Below are 17,604 nucleotides of genomic sequence, written 5' to 3' on the forward strand. Positions count from 1 at the left end.
GGGTATATACCTGGGTATCTGTCGAGACGTCCGGGAATTCCCATCAAACTGTCGAGCTTTCCTTATAGTCATCGGTTTTGTCGGGTACGGGTATACTTTTGATAATCAGTTGTTGAAAAACAAAAATCGAGATTTCGCATTCTCAGTATGACAAATTACATACAGCTTTTTTTTTAATATCATAAAAAATAAACGTATGTTCGATTTTTTTTCATACGTGCATCATTTATTATTCAGCACGAGTATCATCGATCAGAAAAACAATATTTGTGAACAGAAAAATATTTACCGAAACAGCCTAAACTGTATCCGAAGTACAATTATAAGTAACGTATCAATAATTATGACAACTGAAATGTTATTGAAAAAATGAAATCCATAACTGAAGTAAAAAGAAAAAAAAAACCATAATCGCGTTTGATCATAAATCGTGCCGTCGTGTGCATTGTGCGCTACTTTACGTGAAGTTGCATTAATCGATACCTGCTTCTACGTATGCGTGGGTAGACACATGTTTTAACCATAGGCTTTGTGCAGTAGCACAGGGATGGGTATAAGCTAGAAAAAAATTATATAAAATTCGCGCAATGATTTAAGTATGTTAGACTTTTGCAAAATTCAGAAAAAATATTCATACCATTTTGTGTTGTCTTCAAAATAAAGGCAGTATCTTATATAATAAAGAAACAATTCATTTGTTAATAATGACATGTGTAGTTGAACAAAAACAAGGTGAACGCATGAAGAAGTTTTAGTTCAAAATTTTGTACATTTCGTTCTTGCCTTGAAAGTAATACAGAAACGAGTTAGTGCTTCATTTTATTTTGCTAAGGTAAAGTTACTGTTAAATAATTTATAAAGTAAATCGCCGGAGTTTAACAATAAAGATTATAAGTAATATACGAAAATAGGATTTTCATCTGTTGTAAATTTTTTTTTCTAAACACATTTGTCATACAGCATGTTGAGATATTGTTTTAAATAGAAACGATCCTATGTACAATAATTTCGAGGTAAACATATAACTTTCAGCTACTTAAAATTAAAAACCACACGTTTTACTGAATTTCGGTAATTTTTGTATGCTACTACTTTTTTTGATGTATAAAAAAGTGAGATAAATACATTTATTTGATTATTTACGGTGAAACAAAAGAATGACTGGGTAATATATGTGACCAGATCAAGCTGAATACAATGATCCGATTTTTTTTCATACACATGCATATACCTACAAATATTTGCGAATCCTTTGATTCTTCTGCTCTTCGTGCTATAGCTACAGTATACGCCATATAGTGCGAGTGGGTGGTGGGAGGCGACCAGGCGACCGTCCCTTGGTGGAGGGGAGAGGAGAGCGAACCTGCAGAGTCTAGTCTGCTGCGGAGTTGCTGTTGGTCAGTTGCGCAGTTGTCTCAAAGCAAGCTGGGTCTGTTTGTTTGCATACGTCGTAGGTTGTTGTACTCGCTGTGTGTACTTGATATATGTGCGGTGTATGTGATACCGCGCGAAGCTGCTGACCATCACTGACAGTTATCCATGCACTCCGCATAGATCGAAGATCGCCAATAAGCCATTCTTACACAGTGTTTTCTTTTTTCCTTTCGCCGACTAGGGTGTGCAAAAAAGTGATCGACAAGCCTGTTTCGTGTGCACGCGCGTTGTCCTTGTCTCGAAGGATATACACACTGCAAATTACATATAGGTACAACCAGTGCGCGCTCGCGAAGGGTATAATTTTATTACCGAGTTGTTTGTAAGCAAACTAAAGTTGGAAAAATGGTGTCCGGCGGCATGGCGTGCATTAAATACGTGCTGTTCCTCTTCAACCTGATATTCGCGGTAAGTAGAATTCAAGTTGCTATTATCGGTATATATTATACAAGCGTATCGAAAGTAAAGTCGCCCTTTCGTTGTTTTGATTCCGCGTCCTCGTCCTGTGCCCCGTTCCTTTGTGTCCTTTCTCTCGTGGCTTTTAATAAGCGTATCGTCTCCGATCGATCTTCCTAGTATTTGCCCAGTCCCTCGGGACACAGCTACATTTTCTTATTTTTTCCGGGAAATTCTAGTGAATACGTATCATTTGAGCACTGCTAATTTTGTTCTTCAATTAATTATTTATTGTACGTGATTCAAAAATAGATTTTCCTCGCCGTATTGGTAACTCTCGTAACTCACGATACCTGTCAAAGTGGAATCTGTTACCAGGGGTTATTATCTTCGATGGTGCAACGCGAGAAAATTAAAGATCTGCAAAAACAAAACAACCTCGCACACACATCCGCGCGTTCGTGTAAAATGCGTAGTATTTGGCCCGTAAGATAGAGAGAGAAAGGGGAGACTCAGAGCTTGCGCAGTGGTAACCGTCATCCGTCACGGGGTTGAAAACTCGCCGGATCGCCATGCCCTACGTCCTGCAGGACTTTATATTCATCCCTAAATAAAATGCGATTCTTTGAGATGTAGGGTAGCTAACCAAGCGATTTAAATCCCTCTTAGTACTGTTATGGGCTGTTAGATGAATATGTGCGTTGTATGTAGACGGCGAATAGGTGTCTATTGTTGTCTTCGTCGTCGAGACCGGTGTGTTGTACGACTGGTTACCATAGGTTTCTCATGTTATCCACTTTTTTCTCTCCATATATCTGTATAAGTAGTTTGGGATACTTGTATTCCCTTTTGCTGATGTTTGCGTCGTCGTCGTCGTCGCAGTCGGCGTTCGATAATCCCTGACGCGCGAGGGAGGTGTGCATGTGTTACGCGATACCTACATATTCGCTACTTACTGGACGTGTACGTGCAAGGGAGGGAAAAAAGAGGGTGTCAAGACAAAGCGGCGTCGTTGCCGGGTATAGATGAATGCAACGACGTATACTGTCCTGACTAGGCTTTAGACAATTGCTCGATCTCTCCATGATAGGATTCAGAGATGTGTATTATGATGGTATAACAGACGTGTAATGATAAATGACCAAGGTTTTATGTACATTTTCCGTTCCAACATAGTGATACATTATGTTCGAAAGAAAAATTGCCATTTACGTCAAGCAGAACTTTTGATGATAAAAATAATTGTAAGCTGAATAAAAAAGTAAATATATACTCGTGAGTGTGTTGTGTCTTACCGAAATGAGCTTGCATCTACTTACATGCAACCGCAAAGTGTATGACAGCAAAGCTTTGAGGCTCAAAGTCATGTATCGTGTACTTGTCCATTAGATGGCACTTAAAAGGAAGCCCTTCCACCACTTTCCAACTAAAGCTTCGCTCAATCACATTATTTTCTAATACCTGCATCGTTGTTGACTTGTAAACGGTCATTTATGAATTTAATGCTCAAAATTATTACTATTGCACTATTTAAGACTTTTAATAACATTCCTCCCGCAAACCTCGTACATTTACGTCTCGGCAGTTCTGGTGGCTTTTTTTTCGCTGTTATGGCAACTAAATGAGCCACTATATTAATAGTATAAAAATTTTGCTGTTTTCATTCCAAACATACACTTCCGCAAAAACCATACTCTTAAAGTACAAGTAGCAACAACAGCAGCTGAGCGAAGCTTGCTCCTATTTGGTTAATGATCTACTGCAGGCAATCTATAGGAACATCACCATCACGCTTCTTTTACGTTTACGTTCGAGCTTACACTCAACCTAATCAACGTAAAAGCACGCGTATGTACCTTAACTACAGTTAAACAGGCTCCGTTAAAAAAAAAAAATAATAATTTCATTATGAAAAAAAAAATTCTAGACCTTGTATTCATAGCTGTTAAATCTAATCTTCTTATCCCAAACAATCATTGATTGTATGAATAGCCGAAATTTTTACAAGGACTTCTCGACATGTATTCCAGTTATTTTGATGTTAATTTATTCTAATCCTCGCACATGGACAAAAGCAGTGTAACTCGCGCCTATGTACAAGCGTCCCATACACCCTTTCAGGTACGTTTATTTTGCTGCAATTGCTTCGTCTGTAGTTGAGAAATTGTAGTTTGCTGTTTACAGGTGCCCCCATATAGATCGATGTTCTTGCACTTTCGTCGGGTGTGCAGTAAAAGTAGCACCTACAGCAATGTGGAACGCATAGAGTTGTTGTTTTTATTGATTTCCACTCCGGCTTGGCTTGCAACAACGAGTAATCGTTGTAGAACACCCGACGCTGATGGTTCTTATGTATTATACGTATGAGGCTCTTTTACCGTCAAGCTTGAATCAGATGGCGCCAGGGCACGTCGCGGCTGTCATACTTACACACCGTCAAATTTACAGTTGTGTATTGCGTTCGTGAGCCTATCTGTGTAATGAGCAAAGCAGAAGACATAACCTTTGTAAATGATTGCTGTTGTTTGCAGACAATTTTTGTTTGCATTTACGTTTAAAGATAGTAGGAAAAATGAAGTGCAGTGTAATATCCTGCGATAAGAAAGTGAAATTTAAATTTCCTTCTGATAGTGTGATAAAAAAAAAGTGGCTCGAAGCAATTGGGAGACCAACATTTTTGTCGCTCCCAAGTCATGGCTTACCTGTCCACGAGTTCTGCTTTTCTTTCACTGACTCTTGCTCCTTTCCCTTTTAAAAGCTTTTTCAATTCTGAAACTTTTAAGCTCCCATAATATTCTTTCTTGTCTTCCTTATTCATTTCAAATATTGCGCTTTACCACTACACTTTAATTTCCTATGTACATACAACACTGAAAAGTAATGTTGTGTGAGTGAGACGGCCATGACAGCCGCGACGTGCCCTGGCGCCATCTGATTCAAGCTTGACGGTAAAAGAGCCTCATATATACACTCATTGTATTACGTAATATATCTCTATATCGCTGTAGCAGTTGAGGATATATTGTTGATATTGTTTTTACGCTTACATTGTGAAAGGCAAAAGAAGCAAACAAAAAAGTACCACCTGTACGTTAATTTTATAGAGAAAATCGGAGCGATGAGAATTCAATTTATCGAATTAGGCGGGGAGAGTCGTGGCTTACGTAAGAGTCATTCCGATCCCGTTATATACAGGTACCGCGGCACCAGTCGCCAACTTACCCATCAAAAGTTGGGTATACTTACGTAAGAGGTTTGTTGTCAACAGCAGCAGTGCAGGTTGACGGAACGAAGAACGAGTTGATTGAAAATCACCGCGGCTCGCCTCCTCTTCCTGCAGCCGCTCTGCTGACTACCTGCTGCCAACGCTGCCTGTGTATAGTGTGTAAAGAGTTGCCTCGCGAGAGGAAAAAAAAAACTGACCCAACAAAAAATGTACTCGCGCTCATTATGCTTTATGGAGTCCACTCCCCCTCATACCTACATATGGTCTAACTATAAAACGTCGCTTCGCTCGCCGAAGTTTCTCGGAAAGCATTATTATACAAGTTATACTTACAGTCGGTCGATCGAGTGCTTTTGTTACAGCCAGGAGATGCTCTGCTCCATGTTGTTGTATTTCTCTGCTTCGCAGTTTTTCCTCGACATCTTGGCTATTGTAGCAAACAAACAAAAAAGTTCACCCTCCTGCTAAAAATCGCGCGAAAAAAAAAGCAGCCTCGTCGTTCCTCGAAAAAGGTGCACGCACTTTACGTGGAGGGAAAATCGTGTAACGATCATTGTTTAATAATCTCGGCGCTGCTCCCTCGCACGCGCTCACCGCGGAGCATTGTCACGTCATACGAGCTCGGGAAAATTGCACTTTCCGGAACTGAAACTGCATAAGTAATGCGCTGGCACACGCGCTTGGGTTGCGTGTGCTTTGCAAACTGCTTGGACTATACATACATGATGTATTTTTTTTTTTTTTTTTTTTTTTTTCCCGCCCCCAGGATATTACGATGCTTTCGTTATATCGAAACACGCGGAGCACAATGGGTTGTTCGTATAAGTACTCGTATCATCAAAGTTATTCTGCCAAACTAACATCACGAAAGCTATAGCGCGCCAACTTTGAAACGAGCGAGTCCATATAATACCGATACATGCGTCATTTCCAATATATTTCCATTAGTCCTCGTTAAAGGGGTGAATTTCAAAGTGACTCTGTACCTTCGAAAGGGCACAAACTGATGAGTCTCTCATCTTCACTCGTAAAATATATACCTTTAGGTGCCTTTCTCCTCTTGCTCTTGTCTCTTCCTTACTTTCTCCGCAGATTCCTGTAAGAGTACACTCCATATATATAACAACGACTAAAATTAACTTATACGAGCTCCATCGACGTCTAGTGCAGACGTGTGTATATAAAACAGGTGTGGGTGGTACCAATACGGGTGTATACGCTCGATTTCCTTCCTCTTCCGTACCGCCTACCTACGCGTGTCACTTTGGTATAATAGTGCAGCAACACATAGGTACATCCTCGCCACATCAGCTCCTTCGTGTCAACGCTCTCTCTCTTTTATACATAGGTATATACATAATATGCTTCCGCATGTATACCTTATTGCACTGAATTTTGCTATAAAAATGTGTACAATACATGGCTTGCTTCTGGATGCAGGTGTACGTAATTAATACACCAACTCCTCGCATCATCGAGTGTATAAATATATAATATTTAATTAGCTCGACCATACGTTTTAATATTTCGAATGCAGCAGGAGCGCCGTTTAGTGGGAATATTTTCTCTCTCTTCCTTTTTTGGGCACATCCTCCGTTACACCAGTGCTTCTGTGTGTTTATATATATATATATTTGTTGGTACACGTATATGTGTATATTTACACGCAGGCAGGGAGAGTTAAAAAAGGGGATAGTAGCATCGTCTCGTGAAAAATATCCTATGTCAACGACGACGACGGGGAGACGGAAATCTCGATCGCTCGGATAAGCACATGAAATCGGCTCTCTTGTCTTTCTATGTACATATATATACCTGTTCCTCCGATCATTGATTGGATATTTTCGTAGCGGGAGACGAGCTGCACGGTGAAGCACTTGATTGCGTTGTCTCGAGAGAGGGAGAGCGGCTAATCGATCGACTCGCTTCTCGACGTCGTAGTTACCTCGTCATTTATTTTTTTATTTGCTTTTAAATGTACACGGATTCGCGCAAAAATGGCATTGTTTAAAATTTCCGCATACAGCGTATGAATGCAGAGGACGATTTTTCTATCTTGTCCTCTTCGTTCATATAAGTTGATATAGGTATCAGCGCGGCATCTCGTGATGGATTACATAGCACGTGTGTTTACAAATACAAAAGCCTGTAATGATAATGGTAATAATCAATACTACCTACTGTTGCGTAACAAGACTATGATTTGTTGTAAATATTATCCATGTAATATGTAGTAACTTGGGTACGCTATGGTATATAAAAAGGAATTATTGCGTAAGAAAAAAAAAATTTTTTTTGTCGCGCAATGTATCGGATAGTTCAATTGAAAAAGAACAAATTATACATGATGAAGAATCATTCTTACGAATAACGTGGCACTTGTTTTTCAAGGTAACATCTGTAACAACAAAAGTTAAATATCATTTCCACGCGTGAGTATAATATCGTGTTCACCTCAGCTCGGACGCGAGAAAGTGCTCTCGATCGAAGTTAAACTCGATCTCGTTTTCCCCGCCGTTAGCGCCATTATCTAATTAAACCCGATGATCCGAGGCACCGAGGCTGATCAAAACTAGTTTTCCCGCGGCACGAATTTTCACGATGGCTTGGATTAATGATGAGCCAACCCGAGCCAACCGCAACAGCGGCGTAATCTTTTAATAATCCATCACAAGAGGATAAACTAATATTACAAAATTCTTGTGAATATATGGCCCACTGATGGGCACTGTATAGGTACTCATTTTAGAATAACATCGCCCGACAAATTTGTTATCTTATTAGGTAGTATTTACTACTCAGTCCGGTCTAATTTTCTCCTTCACCATTGATTCCACAAACCTGTTGAATAATCTAGATACACAACGCCAAACCGCATGATATATATATATAAAAGCAGAGAATTAAACAAAAGTTTCTCTTACAGATAACCGGGATCGTGTTCATAGCAGCGGGCGCGACCGTCCTCATCATGTACAAGGGCTACAGCAACTTTGTCAACATATGGGTGTTCATGGTACCGGTACTCGTGATCGTCGTCGGCGTCGTTGTGTTCACCACTTCGTTCTTCGGCTGCTGTGGAGCCGTCAAGGAGAACCACTGCATGATCATCACGGTAAGAGTCATCCCTTTAATTTCAATTCCTGTATACTTTTTTTTTTTTTTTTTCATTATCGTTATCAGCAATGTTTGCGTGGACCAACAATTGATCTTAGTTTCGTGAAATAATAGCTATATACTCAACGATAAAAGCGCGCCTTTTTGTGTCTTTCTCTCACTTTTTTTTTTTTCCTCGTTCCCCCCTTGACTATCGCAATTAGTCACGCAACCGCAAGATGAGCAATTCTCGTGACAATACGGTCAATTAGCCTTGTCTTTGGAAGAATTTAAACCAACTGCAGTGCATTTAAATCAACGTGTATAATATATGTATACGTATACGGACCGTCAAACTCGGATCGTCCATTGGGTGTAGACTTGAAGTAAAAAAGAAAAAAAAAATTACGTAAAATTTGTTGCAGTTCTCGCTACTGCTGCTGTTGATCTTCGCACTGGAAACGGGAGTTGCAATTACTGGTTATATGATGCGCAGCAAGGTCGACTCGATGCTCGAGAGCTGCTTCAACGACACCCTCGCCCAGTACAACACGAGAAAGGATTACCAGCAGTCCTGGGATATCATACAGTATGACGTAAGTTGATCATAAAGGGTGTATACAAGGATGTCACAAGAAGGGGGGGGGAATAGCTAGTATAGTGTATTACAAAATTTTTTTTTTTTGAGGAAAAATTTCAGCCATTTTTGAAAAATACATAAATTTTTTCTTGTGAAATTCTTTGTATGATATATGTAACATGTACGGAGTCATCGATTACTCAAACGATAAAGATAAAAAAAGAATAAGTAAAGAACTAAATAAAACCAACAAGCACGGGAGGTTTCACAAGCTTTACACGCGAGACATCGCGATTGTCGGGTGCAGGTCTTTGAAACGTAAACGCGTGCGAGTCGATAAACCGCGCCCACGTTAACATCACCGGCTCGGGCTTATATACTCATTATACTCGATGGAAGCAGCTGCAACTAGTCCACTGTGTGTAATCCCATTAACCAATGACGATCTCGAACCGATTGATCGTGCGGAGCATCGGCTTACCAATGCTAATTACCAAAGCAACGCGCTCAAATCTCTCGCATCGGTCGACGACACCTTACCACCTTCATCGGAAATTAAAACGTTTTCTGTATCCCGAGAGCTATCATCGCACCTTATGCTTCGCGCTCCGAGGTCCCGCGTAATAAACTCTGCCCACGTGTGCACTCGGACGACAATCAAACAATCAACCGCGAGAGAGTATACACATCGCGTGAGGTCGATAACTCCTGTCGCGCTGTCAATTTCTACTGTACCTCTATACTCGCATAACTCGGCATAATATCTCGCCCTCGTACACCGTTATGGTAATTCAGTCCACAGGTATAATGGAGACGCGGCCGGGTACAATGCGTCATCGGACGGAACCATGAATAAAGATGTAAGATTAGAGTAAAAGGGGGTCGCGCAGGATCATTGCTAATACGTCCGATGTACACACGCAAGCCAGGAGATGCATTATACACATCATGTGGGCACACGGTTCGTGTTGCGAGAGCGAATTCCTGTATTCCTGAGTATAATATGCACGTGATTTTGCGCAATGTTGGGTTATCGGACGATGAAGCGCGTCGAACTGATGCCGAATGTTGGAGTGACCGGTCCGTTTCAGGGCCACTATTTTTTTTCTTTTTTTTTTTCTTATCGGTCCTTTTCAGGGCCACAATTTTTTAATTTATTCAATGCACTAAATGTATTTACATCCTTTGAGGAACATGCGCGAAATCCTAGGAGTGTCAATAAAGGCAAATAACACCTATTTTACATTTATATTAATAAGAATTTATAAGGGAAGGACAAAAAAGCCATTCGTGGGTGACGAGTTTTTTTTTTTTTTTTTTTTTTCCTTTCCTCTGTCGTAATGATTAGGTGTTAGTGCAGGCATGCAACGGTTTAATTATTTTTGACGCTTTGCAGGTAAACGGTGCGCTTATACCGTTTCGTACATATCGAGAGATGATTGGTGTGGCTATAATTAATTTAAGTTACAACAATCATAAATAGTAATAATAGTAATTATAAGTAGTCACGAATCTCGTAGGTATACTTTCCAACGCTGAATATGTATGAAGGTATTGCTAGAGGATTACAGCACACTTTATGTTTCGCAAGACGCTTGTGGCCGTGCATGTGTACTTGAAAAAACAAACTATGTACCAACATAATACCTATTCGCATTAAAAAATATAGCCACCGCTCGCATGTTATATTATCATTGAAGATAAGCTGTAAAGGCCAACGATACTGAATACGTACTTACAGCGTGCAGAAAAATAAAAAATAGGATAGGCACTACCTATGCAAGAAAGAAAAAAAAAAAGATCGGGCGAGCACGACAGCGAGTGGGGTATATTAGCTATATTGTTTAAGCACAGTGTCAATCAATATCTCACGTTGCCGGACACACGTACATGTATCCTCACACCCACGTCTGAGAATGTGTACACACGCGTGGGCTATACAGTTATTTTATGACTCGCTATATTTTTCCCATTGCACGTCAGAGTATGTAAGTACAAAACTCGAACCCGCAAGACACGTTGGAGTCCAAAATAATAAAAATAATAATAATTATAATAAAACACTAAATATAATACGGATAAAAGTGGCATGAACTAATCAACCCAACCAAGACTCATAACGCTTATGTACCGTTAATTGGTCTTGCTGCTTTGCTACAAATTTATTTATTTATCTTTTCTCTTTTTCAATTCAATGATATCCCGTGGGGTTTTTGTCCAAGGAAACAGATTTGCCTTAGTTTTATAGTGCACGTTTCGCAATCGTACCTAATTTTGACATGTACCGCATGAATCTACAGAAAACAAAATAATGTATCCGAAGCACTTTTTTTTTTTTCCTATGTTGGTTAGTGGATAAGTAACAGTCATGTCTCAAAGATACAAAAAACCCACAAGAGCTCGAACGACGACGCGTAGCTTCGATGACGACAAAGAAAAAAAAAAAAGCTTTCAGGACACGCGATAAGTACAGGGAGAGCCCATTATTACTAGCACACGAGTAAGCGTAGGAAAAGAAAGCTGCAAAAAAACAAGCCAACTCTAAAAAGAGACGCGGACAACTATGCGACCCGATGTGTATGTACATCCAGATTACAGCCTGTCGTGCACGTATGTAGCCGCGTAAAAGATAAAAGAAACAAAAAAACATACAAGAGCTCAAGATAATAACGCGCGTGTGGTTATGTAAAAGGTAAAGAGTAAAAAAAAAAAGATGGAGCGGCTAGATAAGTCGCGGATTCGCGTGTGTCGCTTCGTTCCTCAAGCATCAGGGAAACAGGTACACCAGAGGGGAGATTCTTACCTCCTCCTCCCGCCTGATGCATGTGACAACACTATATTTTAAAGTTCATTCGTATTGCATAAGCGCGTCGAAAACCTATACACGTGTAAAGCACGCGAAAACCCACGTTCTAATGCAAGTTCTCACAATGTATGAAGAAAGTTATTCGGTACAAGGAAAAAGCGAGTTCGTGGATTATATATATGCATTGTATACCTGTGTACAGGTGAGAGAAGCACGCGCGGGCGGAAGAGATCACGGGGGGGAGATAACAAAAGAATAAGAAGCCGGGAAGAGGAAGAAGATTCATCATCGTCCACTTTAAGGTATCTCAAGATCAAGCGCGTGCAGCGGTTAATTTACCATCAAAGGGGGTAGGGAGTGGCGCGTGACTGTACCTGTGTTAACCCAGTGACGCGAGCGTAACGCGATTTAGCGCGTATAATCTGCTTGTTGTAAGTATTTCGCGAGAGAGTATCGTGGAGCGATGATGGATAATACCTACGCCGAGGGGGAGAAGCGCGAAAGGAAAAATGAAAACGGGTTGGGCGTATATCTAACGTGTGTGGCGGCACTTTGAGTATTACATTCGATCGCTAAGCGCTTGAAAGAAATCTTCCGAGCGAACTTTTTAGCCTCGTTGTTATCCGAAATAAAAAGAAAAAAAAAAAAATTGCTTACGTGTGCGCAGTTGGAGTGCTGTGGCGTGCATGGGCCGACCGATTGGCAGCGCGCCGGCTTCATCGGCAATCGTCTGCCCGGGACCTGTTGCAAGGAGCTCCCGATGAACAACCGCACCTGCGAGTTGAACAGCGACCCGGGCCCTTACTCCAGGGGCTGCAAACAGGCCCTTCAGAACACGCTCGAGAAGAACGGGCTCATACTGCTCAGCGTTGGAATCGGTGTCGCTCTCGTTCAGGTATTTCATCGTACACATAGTATACTCATGTTCGTTGCTCGTTTTCTAGGTTTCCAATGTGTGTTGTCATACACATTAATGGTCGAAAAAGAATACTTATATAATTGCAAATCGAATGGTTTTTGTTTTCTGTTTCAGCTGCTCGGGGTGATCTTTGCGTGTTGCCTGGCTCGTTCGGTCCGTCGCGAGTACGAGACTGTGTAAGCTGACTGACACGATCTTTCAATAACTTTTTTATGTCGAAAAATTAAAAAAAAAAAAAAAAAACCATAAAATAATAATCCCTTTTCCTCTCACTTTTTTTATACGTCTATTTGTAACATTACTACCAACAATTTTATAATAAACACGTTTTCGTGTGCACACTTTTTTTTCTACGGGTGTACTTGATCTGTCGTACTGTACAATTAACAAACTTATCTTTCTTTTTTCTACATGAAACGGCTGTTTGTGTGTCATCACCTTTTTCACAGAAATATTTTGTCTGCTGTACATGTACATTAACAACATATATGCATTATATTTATTACATGTGTATATATTATTAAAAGAAAAACTAATTAATCAAATGTATTTTTTAAGATCAAAATATTTTGCACACACTTTTAAGTTTAAAATATATGTTTTGTGAAGAAAAAAAAAAAAACAACTTTCATGTTTAAGGGTTTTATATTTTTGATTTGTCACTGTTCGTTTGTGTGGTGAATATCAAAAAGCTTTTGATGTATATGCGAGCCAAAATGAAAATACAAATTGGAGGTGAGAACCACCTAATTTGTGTTTTTTCCTTGATACTTGCAATTAATGTTGTATGCGCCTCAATGTGGCAATTATGGTGATGGGCGAGGACGCTTCAGGGTATGTGGTGTAAACTAAATAGAGTACTTAGTTTTGGCTCACTTGCACACTCATAATACTGTATAACGCCAAGGACAAAGGCTCCTATAATTTCTATTTTCTATTAATGCTAATGAAAACTACTATGAGATCTGTGCACAAATTTTTCATTACTTTTCCTTTTTCTAACTATTATTTTTTGTTTATCATTCGTTCATGCACAACGTAACTATAAATTATAATTTCAAAAATCATTTATTTTATCAATATTTCTTAATCACGTGATTTCACGACTGGCTGTCTCAGTAGTATTGCAATTACTACATTTACCAAATAAAAACTGCCAAATCTAATGATAGTAATTACTAACGATGTAAACTAAGTTCAATAACGATATGATAATGAACAATTTTTTAGAAATACTGTATAAAAATTATTCAAATTATTTTACTCGAGCCCTATAATTCTTAAATAATGACAATTTCACCTTTAATAAATAATCTGCTATAAAACTTTCAGATCAATAATAAGTTCTTTTCCATTATGTACATCTTACGACTGCAAAATTTGTCGTCCGCTATGCCTAAAACAAAAATCATTGTTTCTTTTCATTTAAAATTTTTTATGTAGATACAAAAGTACACGCATCTGATGTATATTAAATTTATGGCTTATACGGTATATTTACCCAATCAATATTACACGCATTTATATATATATACTATTGATAACTACTCTTAGTTCTTAAAAATTCGTCCAACATGTTTATCAAACGATTAAGAGAATATTTTATTGTTTTTCAACATTATAAAGTTTACGTAGTTGTTACGGCTATTGAGACAATATTGACTGTGTCAAAAGTCTGAATAACCAAAAAACAAAAGCTTGAGTCGACAGTTTTAGATGTTAAAAAAATCGATAATAATAGTAATTAAAGACTAAGTTTAAATGACTAACTATAGGTACTACCCAAACTTTTGTAGGCACACGTGTACTCACTTTGTCAATTATTTTTCTATGTTATACACATTTTTTTATACCAAACTTTATATTAACAATTTGTCAATAGACTGACAATAAGCAATATTATCATTATAATTATTTCTTTTTATAAATAAAAAAAAAAAAAAAAAAATCAACCCTTATTTAAAACAGCATTTTGTGTAACACACTGTATTTATTATTTAGATATTGAGTCATTGTATACATCGCTAAGTAAAACGGCTGATGAGGTGGCTTTTTGTTTCTATGTCGACTTGGGACTATGTGGTGGCAGCTTTCGAGCTTTTTCTCTTAGGTCGATATGTAATAAGATTTTCATGTATGTATAAATAGACTGACACACGTAACGTATATATGTGGTGAAATTGTGATTAATCGATTAACATTATTGCACATAATCATTCAACATCTATTTATCACTTTTTGGCATAACATGCCTGTTTCCATCATTTCACACGATACCTGCAGAGTGGTTATTGCGATTTGTCAATTTAAGTGTTAAGTAGTTGTCCGACGCTTCTGTAACTGAATTTAAGTGGCTGAAAGAAAACTACGTAACTTGGGGGAAAAAAATCCGCACTATTTAACGCTATGTCACTGCTTCTTCTCTAACTGCGCTTGCTCACATAAAGTGTATCAAAAAAACGCACTACATGGCAACAATTTTCATATGATACGCATTCATACACACATATATTATAGTTTACTTGTCTTTCATTGCCGTGCACCATTTGACCTTCATGTTTAGTGATCTGATATTTTTACTCTTACAGCGAAACCACAGCGCACTGATCAGCCACTGCTTAGGAGGCATATTATCTCTCATTATATCTCTCTGTCCGTCGTGCATTGATAGGTAATACAAATTTTTTTAAACAAGAGAGTAGCAACAACGGTAAAGAACAACCATCGCGGCTTTTAGTCAACACTTACTTATATATACATATATATATATATTTATACCCTTTTGTTTGAATGTACGGCTATGTGTACGCAAAATATACCTCCAAAAGTAAATTATTCAGGTGTTTCATGCAGCACAATTAAGATATACTTAAGACGCACTTGCGATCACAAATGATACAATGTAAAGGCAGTAAGTTGTTGCATTAACTGAAAGCAGAAAAAAATGGCTATGGGATCGGTAGATTGGATGGTTTTTTTTTTTTTTTTTTTTCCGAACGGAAGTCGAGAAAATTGTTTCGCGTGCCCATCGTTTCTCTCTGGTACGTAAGTCTTCGTACGTCTCTTTTTCTTCTGTGACGTTGGTTGTTAAACAACTTACGTAACTACAGAGAACAGAAAAAAAAAAAAAAAAAACTGCTGAAAAAAGTTTAATGTATACTGTCCAATTATACTCAGATTTATGGTATGAAGGCAATCGAGTTGAAAGTATCGTACGTGAGCGACGCACGATCTATATTTAGAAGATAATGTGCAATAACACACGTGCATAATTATTTTTTTTTACTGTTTATTTATACATCAGGTATGCAAATTATATATAACATTAAGCCTTGGTTGTAACTTTCCACGTTGTAAACTACTAAGACACATTTTTTTTTTTTTTTTTTTTTTTTCATTTCCATCAAGGTCCATTTGAATTTTGTATTTTTTTTTAATGTTGAGAAAAAAATCATGCGTCATACTTATGTATAATATCATCATATTTGATTGTGCGAAACTGTACAATAAGATGTTTGTGGTGTACTAGTTTTCTTTGAGTAGTATACAGTACCCTTGTGATTTTACTGTGTTTTACAGCATACATACACGTACCGTTGATATTAAACTGAATAACCTTTAATTAAAGTACTGCATAATATTCAAGTTCTGATTATTAAGAAAAAAAAAAAAATTGAAAGTTTAAAGGTAAAATAGACGCCGTTTACTTAGATTTGATGTACAATGTATTTGCAAATTTGAGCTAATTACTTTGTATTGCCTACATTTTACAAAATGTAAATTTAATCATAAGATTCATTTATCTATTTTTTTACTATACTCGAGATTTGTTCTACGGTTTAGTAATATTCGTGTTCAGTTTAACGTTATCATTGCATTCTTACGATCGACATTGTAATACGTACATAGATACGCTAAAATAAACAATTGCTCAAATTTTCAATAAAAACGAAGAAAGTAATTCAAAAATAAATTTTCATCAATCGGGACCAAGAACTTGGCCCTCGTTTATTATGTGTGATAAACAATCTTTCTCTGTAGGCTAATATATCGTAGTCCGATTGCGATAATAATAATAAATGTATTCTGTCTAGCTTTAAGCGAAAACAATAAAAACGAATTAATAATTAAATAAGACAAGCAACATACGCATTGCAAGCGAACGAGCCTTATTATTACTACATACTATACATGTCTAGGAATAAATTAAGCAGTGTTTCAATGTCGATTGAAACATTCGTGAAAACATTGCTGAAAAAATTAATGGTCACGCGTGCGTACGGTAAATGTTAAAAAATAATGGATAAAAGACCAAGTTCAAATGTTTCACCCGTTTATTTCAATAGTATCAAACGAGTTTCGATAAACAAAGTGACCTCCATATTTGTATTTGTACGGCTGCTTGTGTCTATAACGTAAGAGGAAGAAAAAATATTCCACAGAGTCATGGGATCGATATTCAGAAAAGTGTTTTCCGTACGCGCGTTGGAGTCATTAGTTGTTAATTATTAACTGCAATCATCGAATCCTTTTTTTTATTCTCAATGTTGATTGAAGTATCGAACAGGAGTGTGCCTATATAACGTATATATTGCGAATAACCAGAATTAATCTTAATAATAGAAACATCTCTATAAAAATGACAAAAGAGTGTTTACGAAAAACATTTATTGTATACGTCCATTGTATTGCAAATAGGTTTTAAATTAATCCCGGTTTTGCCATAATATGCATATGCTTCGCTGTGACGCTTTAACTCGATAAGATATTGTAGCACTTGCTCCTTTTTCTTTTCTACCGCAGTAAAGCAAAGTGTTTATACTTTTCGATCGTTAATTCGATATATATATATATATATTTTTTTTTTAAGTGTGTTTCAACTTGACTTGTTTACCAGGCCCGCAAGATACTTTGTTTACCGAAAATATTTACGAAAAGTGAAACAAAAGCAACAAAAAGACTGATGATTTATAATCAGTATTAACAGTCATTGGTATAATTCTGTACGATTACAAACATTACGGGAATAAAAAGTGAAACCAAGGAAATTTATAAATTGATTACAAAAATCTATTTTGGCTGAATAGTATAGCACAAATGTTTGTAATCCACTCACCTGACCATGTAAATTCGGAGTGTAGGTACAC

General features: G+C 37.8%; 1 protein-coding gene across 1 annotated transcript; it reads left to right on the plus strand.

Moving 5' to 3' along the window:
* The first annotated feature begins 1,393 nt into the window (after nucleotides 1-1,393).
* On the plus strand, nucleotides 1,394-15,439 carry LOC106637103 (CD63 antigen). The gene is made up of 6 exons (XM_089595832.1): nucleotides 1,394-1,842; nucleotides 7,983-8,171; nucleotides 8,578-8,748; nucleotides 12,206-12,433; nucleotides 12,572-12,633; nucleotides 15,046-15,439. Exons 1-6 carry the CDS (start codon nucleotides 1,780-1,782, stop codon nucleotides 15,062-15,064), a joined length of 732 nt encoding a protein of 243 aa, XP_089451958.1. The 5' UTR covers nucleotides 1,394-1,779; the 3' UTR covers nucleotides 15,065-15,439.
* Nucleotides 15,440-17,604: the final 2,165 nt, after the last annotated feature.

Source organism: Copidosoma floridanum, unplaced genomic scaffold (assembly GCF_036245765.1).
Source record: "Copidosoma floridanum isolate Cflo_tuat_1 unplaced genomic scaffold, Cflo_Japanese_pri ptg000029l, whole genome shotgun sequence".
NCBI classification, from domain to species: Eukaryota; Metazoa; Arthropoda; class Insecta; order Hymenoptera; family Encyrtidae; genus Copidosoma; species Copidosoma floridanum.